We start from the raw sequence: 9,943 nt of genomic DNA on the forward strand, positions 1-9,943 counted from the left end.
CATTTTAGGACTCCAAAAAATTTTGGAATATTTTTTCTCAAAAATTTGAAATTTTGTGTGTTTCAACCCCTATACTGCATAGGTGAAAAAAGTGAAGTCAACAAAAAATTACTTTTGAGTGCTCTTTCATAGCGCAAAATCCATTTCAGACCATTTTAGGACTTTGAAAAACTTTGAAAAATTTTCGAAAAAATTTTTCAAATTTGAAATTTTTTGGCCTCTGGTGTCTTATATTGGATTTTTTATGTTTCCACCAAAAACATTTGGTGAGAGTCTAGAACTTAGGTAACACCTTATTCTATACACAGCAAACATTGCCACAGCGGAAATCTGCCATTTGCTTGTTGGGGCGGGGGTTCGGACCCCACCCCCTACAAGACTTTTTACCACCGAAAAACTGATTTTCTCTTTGTGAAACAAAGTTTTTTGGATAAGTTTCGCCAGACTGTTTAACCCAAGAACTTCTCACAGGCTGGCGAAACTTAGCCAAAAAACTTTGTTTCACAAAGAGAAAATCAGTTTTTCGGTGGTAAAAAGTCTTGTAGGGGGGGGGTCCGAACCCCCCCCCCCCCTACAAGCATATGGCAGATTATCTTACTATTGTAGTATTCTAAAACACAAACTATTGCTAACTTTTTTTTAGAATCAGATCTCTCCCTGAAATATTTAAAATCAACAATAATAAGGCAGACCCAATGTGGGCTCCTTTTACAGCCTTAAGGTAAAAAGAGCTAGGGCTACTTATTTCTGCGAACGAAGTAGGCCATCTGTATCTCTCAGACTAACCGACCCTGTAAAACACTGAAGATAAACTTCTATTATTACGGTGGTAATACAGTACAGCACCGGAGTCAAGATTATACACATTGTGTATCTAACTAATACACTGACTACAATTAGTAGAGTTCTCTCGGTATAAAAGAAAATAGTGTCTTCTCAGTCTCTGATTGGATGGAGGTGTACATCCAGTATTTTTACTGCTACAATAACATTTTTCAGGCATATGCTCATATTAGTCAAACTCATTTTATTAATTGCGTTTTTATGCTTGGCAAAATCACAACCCTACAAAATTGAAGGTTGGGGCAATGATGATGAAAAAGCTTTAAAAACTATACTTAGGACAAGCAGCCGCTTGATGCGCCCAAGCGTATTCCCAATGAAGCGTACTACGAAACGTGGCAGGCGAACAAAGATTATGTTTACAAGAACAAAATTGCAGACACCGAAAACAATTGAAACATGATGAGGTGCCATATGACGAAAACCCTAAATGCAACAATTCTTGCGGTGATGAAAAATGATTGTTTGAAAGATCAGGCAATTGTTATAGATCTTAGGCTGGGAAGTTATTGAGTTGTCAATGAAGTAGTGACTAGTGTCGTCAGTAAGGGGTTCGTCTTGATTGTAGAACCAGTGATGTTGCCGCCACTTCAAATCAGCTAGAAAAGCCATCAGACAGCAAGAAATAACTTTTGAAACTGAAAAAACTTAGAATTTGTCAAAACTCAAAAATGGTCAAAAATGAAAAATTTTACAAGTTGGGACCGAAAATCTGTACACCCCCCCGATTTTGGGAAGGCAAAACCCGAGCAACCCGAGGTTATGGCAGACGGTTAGGGTTACCTCTAAGCTATTCATGGACCCAACGAACATTATTTCATCATACCCACAAGTGTGGCTATTAGCACTTAAATGGTGCAAAATTGGCATTTTTCGATATTTTGTTATTTATTGTTAAATTTCTTAAGTTGTTTATTTTATGATACTTTAGATGATCATTAAAGGTCAAATACCGTACATTTGAGGCATTTAGAGCCACGTAATAACCATCCGTGCTTATGTCAACAAAAGTAAATATTGCAGTAATTTGACATTTACTATGTAAACAATGACATAAATCATTTTCTTGATTAACCAATCAGAAACAAGTTATGATGATGTTATAAATGATAAATATTTGATTATTTACTTTAACCCAATTGTTTGATTAGTGGAACCGTATTGTATTTAGAACCATTAGAAACTGTCATAAGGAGCAGTTGGCTCTCAGATTGACTATAATTTGATTCTTCATCAACTTTAGTCTTTTGCGCTAAGTTTTGCTAGATCTTAAGATCTCGAGCGTTATAAGTTAGTTGAGCTTTCTTAACAAGAAGTTAGCAACAGTACTAGCTTTGGGCTGAAGCCTTACAAACTTCAGCACGAGATTGGATATAGATTATCACCAAGGATTTTCTTAACTTCAATCACAAAAAATTAAAGTTACAGTCCTTTATTACAGCTGAGCGACTAATAGTTACTACGCGAGTGTTAGTCGATAGCAACCGAGTGAAGAACCAGGCCGGCGTAAAACTCGAGAACCAGGCCGCGAAGTTGGGTTCCGCTGAGACTCTTGAGCAGCCGCAACATTTGGTCCGCCGACCCGGACAACATCAACAGCAGTGACACGAACAGAAAGGAATCTTCGATTCAACCTGGTGGACCAAAACAAAATCAGCAACGATGGCCAGCAAAAGTCCCAACAGACACTGGAAGACAGCTGATTGGAAGGCGAGTGGTCAACTCAAGACGTTAGAGAAAGAGCAAGCTGACCTACTCAAGTCCTTCTCCAGACACCTCAACGAGCTAGAAGGCTACCTAACACAAAACAAAACAATGACAGCCGAAAGTGCTTATCGATGTTTCTTCAGGACGTACGACGACTTGGAAGACAACCGACAACAGCAAAGGTTACTTTTAAAACCAAAGTATTTTGAAAGCTTTGATAATGACACCAAGCGTATGTTAGAAGAAAAGAGAAAGGTTTTGCGATGGGTAGTTGACAAAATACCAGATCTCCAAGATATTGAAGATTTTCGCGCAGTAGTTGTCGACTACCGGAAAGACACATTGCGATTGTACCAATTATGGGAAGATTCTGATCAAATCGAGGACGAAAGGTTAGAACTCGAAAAGAAATTGAAAGCAGAAAATTTAAGCGACTCCGAAAGACAGATACTGTGTGATCAGGTGGAACGGTTAAAAGAAAAGTTAGATGAAATTTGCGCAAAAGCTTTTCCAATGATGAAGACCGAACACTGTCACCAAGGGTTGGCGAATTTCAGTAATCTTAGGAGTCACTATGAAGACTTGCTGAAACAGTATAGGTTCAGCAAGGATTGTGGAAATCAAACATCTTTAGTGTCCACTACATCGGCTGGTGACAAAGACCCAAACGACGAAACTGTAATTGATACAGAAAATGGAGCCATAGAAAACGCTAAGGAGAACGCCGAGGTCCCTTCCAAGCATTCTGCTACACATGGAAGCAGAAAACAACCCAGTATCGCCAACTCGCGATCATCGAGAAGGCGACAGATCGAAGAAATGGAGCTCGAAAACCTGAGAGCAAAGAAAGAAACAGAACAACGACTGAGAGAGCGTCAGTTGGAGTTAGAGCAGGAGCGTGAAGAAATAGAACTTCGTCGCCAGCAAGAAGAGTTACGTTTACAACAACAACAGCAACAACAACAACAACGAGAACAAGAGTTACGCTTACAACAGCAACAACAAGAACAGGAGTTACGTCTAAAGATGCAACAGCAAGAAGACGAACTGCGTTTTCGACAGCATGAGCGAGCTCTGGAAAACGAAAGAAGGAAAGCAGAGGAAGAAGAAGAACAAAGACGTATGAAACTTGAGCTCACCAAAGGAAGCTCACGAGCGTCTGGATCAGTGGCAGATGAGATAGAAAGTGTCGCATCAAAACGAAATCAAGAAAGAATAGAGAGGTGGGCAGAAGCAGGGGCTCAACAGTCTGTCCCTCAACGACCCCCATCTCCAAATGTTGTTATCGACCCTCCAACGAATGTCACTAAGGACAGAGCTGACAAACGTTTCAGCAACTACCCGAAAGTTACCCCACTGTTCCAACCGGGCGAAGGCCTTTTCTCAACGCAACTGACTGAACCGAGCATTCTCAAGAAACCAGAAGTCCGTAAACCAATTAGAGTAACGGACCCACCAGCACCGCCGTTGACAAGGACGACGTTTCAACAGCAGCGAACGTCAGCAGTTCAAGACAGAAACAGGAGTCAGAGTCCAAATAACAACTTTCGGAACAGGTCTGCCGAGAGCAGAATCAAGAGCACAATGAATCACACCACTCCCCAAGTAATTTACCAACCAGTACCAAGCAGTGGTGCCAATGGCTTGCCAAAACTAAAACTGACTGAGTTTTCAGGAGATCCTCTGGAGTGGCCAGAGTGGTCAGGTCTTTTTGATGTTGTTGTTCATCAAAAGCCAATCAGCGATACAGAAAAGATGCAATACCTCAAGACCAGTCTCACGGGTCAAGCAAAGGCAGCAATATCGGGAATGGGATTCAGCTCGCAATCATACTATCACGCTTGGGATATACTCTGTGAGAAGTACGGCAGATCAGATTTCATAGTCAACGCGCAATTCAAGAAAATATATACTCATCCTCCAGTTCGGCATGACGATTCTACGAGCATTGTCAAATTCTCAAATGTGGTTACAAATGTGGTGAACCCCTTGACTCAACTTGGATACACATCAGATCTAGAAGCAGAAGCAGGGCTTAGTTCAACAACCAGAAAACTTTCTCCGCAACTGAGAGAACAGTGGTTACAGTACATGCAAGATCGTCGACTACTGAGAGGTAACCTGATTATTTTCAAGGAGTGGCTTGCCTCCAAAGCTGCAATTCATGAGAACTTGTTAGCACAGACAAACTCGTCGTTTGACAGAAATAAATTTCAAAGCCGTGATAAACCGAAGACGAGTACCTTTGCTTCAAACGCTGAAGAGTCAAGCAAACCCAAGAATTTCGAATGTCCCTTCAAAGACGGGCAACATCCTATTTGGACGTGTGAAAAGTTTAAATCACTGAAAGTAAATGAACGACGAGAGCATGTTCAGAAGTTCCGACTGTGTTTCAATTGTTTGAAACCAGGTCACATGTCAAAGGACTGCAGAAACAGGACCTGCAGCGTACCCAGCTGTGGAAGGCGGCAAAACAGGCTTTTGCACAGCGACCTACCGAAGCAGGAAACTACAAAGAATGTCTCAGATGCTACAACAGCAGTAGCAACTAACATCACCCAAGGAGGACTTCCAGTGGTACGAATCAAGCTGACAAGCAGAGACTTAAGTCTAAATGTACTAGCGATGTCTGATTCGGGATCCTCAATTTCATTTGTGGACAAATCAGTGGTGTCAAAACTCCAACTCCAAGGCCGAAAAGCATCTCTATCAGTAGCAGGGATCCATGGATCACAGGATGTAAAGACTGAAATAGTGCCGATAGCTGTTTCAGCACATGAGAAGTCTCAACCATTGACGACAGTGCAGTTCTACGTACACGAAAAACTGAAATTGGGGGACCAGATTGTGGAGCTGCAAGAATTGAAAGACCGTTACCCACATCTGAGGAATTTGCCAGATCAGAGCTACAATCTAAACGACGTTCAAGTGATTCTTGGACAAGATTGCTACGACATTCATCACCCTTTTGAATTCAAGAAGTCAGAAGACAAAGCTGCACCATGGGCAGTGAAATCAAAGATTGGTTGGGCTTTAAGTGGACCCCTACCAGCGAAGCAAGCAGCAACTCTTGCGACCACAGCAACATCAATTGCAGACGATAAATTAGCGAACCAGTTGAGTAAGTGGTGGGATATCGAGTCCTACGCTTCAAACTGCGATGTCACTGGACATTCGAAAAAAGAAAAACGAGCAATCAAGACGTTGGAACAAACAACCCGTTTCAACGGTGAAAGATACGAAGTTGGACTTCTGTGGCGAGAGGACGAAGTGAAGTTACCAAACAACTTCTACTCTGCAATGGGGCAACTCAAGTCCTTAGAACGACGCCTGCAGAAAGACGAGGCGCTACAGAAGCGCTACCAAGAAACCATCGACACAGATGTCAACGCTGGAAAGTAGATCAAGCTGAACTGAATGAAACCAAAGATAAACTGCAATGGTATTTACCACATCATCCCGTCATAAACCCGCACAAGCCCGAAAAAGTCAGAAGAGTGTGCAACGCAGCAGCAAAGTATCAAGGTGTAGCCCTAAACGACAAACTTCTACCTGGGCCAGACCTGCTGCAGAGTTTGATCGGAATTATATTTCGCTTCCGAGAACACCAAATAGCCTTATCAGCCGACATAGAAGCGATGTTTCTTCAAGTAGCTGTCCCAAAAGATGACAGCCGATGTTTACGATTCCTCTGGAGAGAAGATCCAGAGCTGAGAATAGAAGTCTACGAGTACACACGACACGTTTTTGGGGCGAAAAGCTCGCCGACTTGTGCAAATTACGCCTTGCACCAAGTGGCGAAAGATAATGCAGTCAACGACGAAAATCTTGTCAGAGCTGTCCAGCGAAACTTCTATATGGACGACTTCCTAAAGTCAGTCAGAACCCCTCAAGAAGCAATCGAAATCTACCAGAAAGTCAGAGACATCCTCATCAAAGGTGGATTCAAGTTGACGAAATGGATAGCAAGTGACGAAGAAGTCAAGTCACACATTCCAGAGACAGACAGATCAACGAAAGTTGTGAAAACTTTCGAAGCAGAACCACAATCGTCTTCAATCCTAGGACTCAACTGGAATGTGGACACAGATAGTCTCATAGTCTGTCGTGGAACTGAGCAAGAAGTTCCAGCAAAAATAACTCAGAGAATTGTCCTATCCTTTGTCTCAGCAGTGTTCGACCCACTTGGGATATGTTCACCCTTTACTATACGAATGCGATTTCTACTCAAAAGCATTTGGGCAGCAATGGGACAAGCATGGGACAAAGAGTTGTCAGCAGAACACTCAAAACTGTTCAGTGATTGGTGCTCTGAGTTGAGAGAAATAAGGACGATGTCGATAAATCGACTTTATTTTGAAAATGGTTGCACAAACCTGAGACTTCACATCTTTACAGATGCATCAGAGGAAGCAATGTGCATTGTGGCATATCTGCAAGATGAAGCAACGCTAAAACTGACATATGTAATAGGGAAATGCCGTGTGGCACCCATCAGACATATGACGGTACCGAAATTAGAACTTCAAGCCGCAGTCTACGGAGTTCGTCTCAGAAAGCAGATACTCAATGAACATGATGTCAAAATTGACAAAATCTATCATTGGACCGACTCATCAACAGTGCTACAGTGGTTACAGGCAGCGCACAAGAAACAACAAGTATTCGTTGCAAACAGAGCAGCTGAAATACTGGAAAACTCATCGATGGATCAATGGAGACACGTCAAAGGTGTTGAAAACCCTGCCGACATCGGAACCCGAGGAATGTCCATCGAAGGCCTCAAGGAGTCCGTATGGCTAAACGGGCCGGCATGGCTCCAGGCAGATGAAGAAAAGTGGCCAAAGCCGTGGTGCCAAGTGAACGAACTCGAACCTGAGCAAGTTACGAGTACTGTAGCAACAGAAACAAAACTAGAACAACTATTTGACTGGAGACGATACAGTTCATTCAATCGAATTAGAAATTTCATTGCCTACTGCATGAGGTTCAGGACGAAACAGAAGGGTCCCCTCAAAGCAGACGAAATTCATCAAGCAGAGCAAATACTGTTTCGATTTGTTCAAAACGAGAGCTTTCCGAATGTTTCGAAGTCTATAGCAAACAGCAAAGAAATCTCCAAAACATTAAACATTGTCAAATTGTCACCCTTCATAGAGGAAGATGGAACAATCAGAGTGAAAGGCCGACTGAAGCATTCAAACCTTGATTACAATGCAAAACACCCAATATTGTTAACAGCAAAACATCCAGTTGTACAACTTCTGTTGGAGAAAGCACATCGAGACAACCTACATGAGGGCACAGAATATGTGAGAAACATGCTCCAACAAGAATACTGGATCATCGGGCTGAGAAATGCATTAAGAAAAATCAAGTCAAGATGCATCAAATGCAGACACAGAAACGCCAATCCAATTCACCCACCGATGGCGGATCTACCACGAGAACGACTTGATGAACATGTGTTCCCATTCACCCATACCGGAGTTGACTACTTCGGACCCTTTGAAGTCAAGTTCCTACGACGTACCTTGAAGAGATGGTGCTGCCTCTTCATTTGCCTGACAACGAGAGCAGTACACATCGAAGTTGCTCAGTCATTGGACACCGAGTCATGTCTAGCTGCGGTGACAAGATTCATTGCAAGACGTGGCTACCCGAATACCATCATCAGTGACAACGGAACAAACTTTGTGGGAGCAGCGAATGAGCTGAAAGCATTCATGAACGAGTGGGATAAAGCTAAGATTGAGAGTGACTTAGCACAGAAAAAGATTGTTTGGAAATTCAACCCCCCCGGAGCTCCTCACTTTGGTGGAATCTGGGAAAGACTAGTTCGAAGTTGCAAGAAGGTCATGATTGCAATCTTGGACAACAGAAGCCTCACCGACGAGGTATTCAGCACAACAATGTGTCTTGTGGAGCAGACTCTCAACGCAAGACCCCTGACAGCAGTAAGTGACGACCCTGAAGATTTGACAGCACTCACACCTAATCATTTCTTGCTAGGACGAGAGAACGCGAGTGCACCATTCATGCCATCCAGTGAGCGCTACCACGACCTGAGAAGATCATTCAAAACGGCTCAAGCATATGCCGACATGATCTGGAAAAGATGGACTCGCGAATATCTTCCACAATGGAACCAGAGGTCGAAGTGGTCAAAAGAACATGTGCGAAACCTGAAAGAAGGCGAGTTAGTGTGGCTAGTAGATGACTCTGTGAAACGCTGTGAATACAAACTTGGACGAATCATTGAGATTTTCACTGGCAACGACGGAGTTGTGAGATCAGCGAGAGTCAAAATGGCACATGGAGAGCTAAACCGGCCAGTCGTGAAGTTAGCGCCAGTATTCTACGATGGTGTTTCCGAGATCGAAAACAGGGCCGGCGATGTTGGCGCCACTTCAAATCAGCTAGAAAAGCCATCAGACAGCAAGAAATAACTTTTGAAACTGAAAAAACTTAGAATTTGTCAAAACTCAAAAATGGTCAAAAATGAAAAATTTTACAAGTTGGGACCGAAAATCTGTACACCCCCCCCCCCCGATTTTGGGAAGGCAAAACCCGAGCAACCCGAGGTTATGGCAGACGGTTAGGGTTACCTCTAAGCTATTCATGGACCCAACGAACATTATTGCATCATACCCACAAAGGTGGCTATTAGCACTTAAATGGTGCAAAATTGGCATTTTTCGATATTTTGTTATTTATTGTTAAATTTCTTAAGTTGTTTATTTTATGATACTTTAGATGATCATTAAAGGTCAAATACCGTACATTTGAGGCATTTAGAGCCACGTAATAACCATCCGTTATAACAAAAGTAAATATTGCAGTAATTTGACATTTACTATGTAAACAATGACATAAATCATTTTCTTGATTAACCAATCAGAAACAAGTTATGATGATGTTATAAATGATAAATATTTGATTATTTACTTTAACCCAATTGTTTGATTAGTGAAACCGTATTGTATTTAGAACCATTAGAAACTGTCATAAGGAGCAGTTGGCTCTCAGATTGACTATAATTTGATTCTTCATCAACTTTAGTCTTTTGCGCTAAGTTTTGCTAGATCTTAAGATCTCGAGCGTTATAAGTTAGTTGAGCTTTGTTAACAAGAAGTTAGCAACAGTACTAGCTTTGGGCTGAAGCCTTACAAACTTCAGCACGAGATTGGATATAGATTATCACCAAGGATTTTCTTAACTTCAATCACAAAAAATTAAAGGTTACAGTCCTTTAATACGTCCGAGCGACTAATTATTTCTGTGAGATCGTTAGTCAATCGAACCCAGTGAAGAACCAGGCCGGCGTAAAACTCGAGAACCAGGCTGTGATATATCGGTTCCGCTGAGATTCTTGAGCAGCCGCAACACCTGT

At 42.1% G+C, this 9,943-nt stretch overlaps 1 protein-coding gene across 1 annotated transcript in view; it reads left to right on the forward strand.

Annotated features, from left to right (window-relative positions):
- The first annotated feature begins 2,658 nt into the window (after nt 1-2,658).
- LOC142338120 (uncharacterized) overlaps nt 2,659-9,943 on the forward strand; it is a 27,626-nt gene continuing 20,341 nt past the window's right edge. The window contains exons 1-2 of the mRNA XM_075387754.1: nt 2,659-2,732; nt 3,108-3,279. Of these exons, the coding sequence (XP_075243869.1) occupies nt 2,659-2,732; nt 3,108-3,279 (246 nt within the window). The remainder of the gene's footprint in view (nt 2,733-3,107; nt 3,280-9,943) is intronic.

This window comes from Convolutriloba macropyga, chromosome 4 (genome assembly GCF_964194025.1).
Source record: "Convolutriloba macropyga chromosome 4, txConMacr16.3, whole genome shotgun sequence".
Classification (NCBI taxonomy): domain Eukaryota; kingdom Metazoa; phylum Xenacoelomorpha; order Acoela; family Convolutidae; genus Convolutriloba; species Convolutriloba macropyga.